At 38.2% G+C, this 2622-nt stretch overlaps 1 protein-coding gene across 8 annotated transcripts in view; it reads right to left on the bottom strand.

Annotated features, from left to right (window-relative positions):
• Positions 1 to 2622, bottom strand: part of LOC102670613 (ankyrin repeat domain-containing protein 6) — a 126679-nt gene that overhangs the window by 95295 nt on the left and 28762 nt on the right. For 4 of the 8 annotated variants that reach the window (XM_006611966.1, XM_006611965.1, XM_006611960.1 and 1 more), the window contains exon 1: positions 125 to 305. The exons of the other annotated variants lie outside the window; for them this stretch is intronic. In XM_006611966.1, coding sequence (XP_006612029.1) covers positions 125 to 201 — 77 coding nt within the window. In that variant the 5' untranslated portion in view covers positions 202 to 305. Of the gene's footprint in view, positions 1 to 124; positions 306 to 2622 lie in introns of those variants that run through there. 8 annotated transcript variants of the gene reach the window in all.

The raw sequence follows: 2622 nt of genomic DNA on the forward strand, positions 1-2622 counted from the left end.
TAGATTCGAGTCGCCATGATTTTTCCACGTCCATCGGAGGAAGGAACATTTTCAGGCAGGCCGTTAACCGATTTCACTTCTCGTTTACCAGGCAAAGTGGAATTCTTAATTACAGTGGACTTACATCACGTACGCACGAGAAATCCCTCCTTCTGCGTGTCCGTACATATCCAACAGGACCTCGGCCCTCGTACGAGGCATCTCTGACCCTCTTTCCACCGTAAAACACAACGTGATCCGAAGAAATTCGGTCGGCCATCCGGTGCACTAATTAAAACGCACCTCGCGTATACGAAAATGGGACCAAGGCTGTGACCGCTACCTTACGTATATAATACCCTTTAAAATTTCTTTTTTTATTTTTCGAGATAACAATAATCCAAAGATTTGTGTGATTTTGCAAAGATCTAAAATTTATTCAGATATAATAAATGAAATTTAACGTTGCCTTTCTGCGTAACTTTCAAATAATTATTACACCTTGACGCTTATATTAATAAATTATCAACTTACTCGAGATAATCGATTAGTGAAATACGAGACGGAATTACCGATAGATGGTAACACGCAATTATCGATAATCATTCAATTTCAATTTTGAAACACTGTTCCATATATTTCAAGAAAAAAAAGGGATTGGAATGAAAATATAGAATCGTGAAGACGATTAATGGACGAGAGAAAGGGATTACCAAGTGAAGAGTGTACCGATCTTGAATCGATCGACGATTTCAAGAGGAACAATGGCGGATTGAAGCGTGGACCCTCGTCTATTTCCAATTCAACGATTCCCTTTCAATCATTCCTTGGCCGGCTCGATGCCGCATCCGCATCGCTAATTACCGATTAACCGGAATCGGCGTCGATTAACGTCTGGGCATCGGCATCCCAAAGATCGAGCAGCCTCGCCGCGTTTCTCGTTGTCTACCCAGGCCAAGGCGGCAATGAGAAATCTTTTAATTAGAGATCTCGCGAGATAAGAATGTCCTCCTTCCCCTATCCCAGTGTTTCCCAACTTTCACGCACACGATTAGACGCCATTATCTTACGACGATTATAATAACTCCTATAACATAACCCGGCTCTCCGTTCCGTTCCAACGCTAATATACTGATAATAACAATAATAATACAATAATTTTAAACGATCGTTGAAATAGCAGTAACAGTAAATAATGATAACTTAGTAGTAATAGTAATAATAGTTAATACAACAAACAACAGAGAGGATAATAGTAGAAATAAAACTAACGCAGTGTGAAGAATGATTAATCGAAAGTGTGAGAAGCAGAGGTAGTAGTGGTACAGGTTGGGAGTCCATGGTCTATCATCCCGGATTAACAAGGAGCATTCCTTCCGTGATTCTCGAGGTGGAGGGAAAGGGATCGACAAAAAGCACGAGAACAAAGCGTTCAATTAAATACTCATCCATGCAACTCGGAAATTAAGTTGACACCGATTCAACCGCGTCTCCGCGCAAGAAATAACCAACTTGTTTCGCCGATTTCCCGAATGCTTCGAATTGTTTCCTTTGAATCGAATCCATCTGGAGAATGGACGATTCTCTCAACGAGCGGGTATTTTAACAAGATTTTTTCGATCGAATTTTTTATTGAATACAAAAATCAAGTATGCCATTTGGGAAGGGAAAATAAAAAAACGGGAGATAAAACGGGTTTTGGGAAATCTTTGGTTGGAAAAAATTAAATTGGAAAGCGGCGGGCAGCCAAGTAATTTCGATTGTTTCCACTGCCAAGGTTGTTGTTTTCGATGCGTTCGCAAACCGGTTCCTCCTCCCGGGCCCCACCACGCCAAGGAAAATGGCTATCGGTTCGCTATTGTAACCAAAACGAGTAATACACAGTCGAGACGAGTCGGATGTATATCGCAATATTTATTCACGACAATGTTCGATATCGTTGGCCGCGTTTAATTTCTCGGCATGAGAACCCCCCCTCGATTACGACTAAAATCGCGACTCGATCCTTAATGGGGACGAATGAAAATGAAGGTATAAAGGAATGCCAGGGAAACAGGACAGTTTTACGATCGTTTCCTTATGAAACGGAAAACTGGTTATGATTAAAATATTATTTTTAGTGGTTGTTAAAACCTTTAGACACGCATATACTGATATATTCGCGTAAGAGTATTCCGTTGTACAGGATGGAGGATTTGGAGGTTGTGGATAAATAAAAATTTAAAAAAGGGGTGAGCATTTTTTTGAAAATCAATATTTTAATTTACTGTTCTATATTAATTTTCATTACGCCATCTTGTTAAACGTGAAAATTATATAGAGAGTTATATAGAGAATTCGAAAGTATTAAAGAATTTTTGCGAATTTCATGAATAATTTATTAATTAATTCACAGATTATAAATTCCCGCCGTCCAGAAAATTTACGTACGACACTTGAATCTCCCGTTAATTCAAATTCATCAACCGTTCTTTGTATATTCCTGGAATATTATCAATTTGATTCCTATCCTATCATTTCTACCAACTTAAATCAAATTAAAAATTATTATTAAAAAAGAAAAGAAAATTTGATCGAGATCAAAAGAACGCGAATAAAAATATTACAAAAAAGAAATTACTTATTTTTGCAAACGCGACAAAT

This window comes from Apis dorsata, unplaced genomic scaffold (assembly GCF_000469605.1).
Source record: "Apis dorsata unplaced genomic scaffold, Apis dorsata 1.3 scaffold_97, whole genome shotgun sequence".
NCBI classification, from domain to species: Eukaryota; Metazoa; Arthropoda; class Insecta; order Hymenoptera; family Apidae; genus Apis; species Apis dorsata.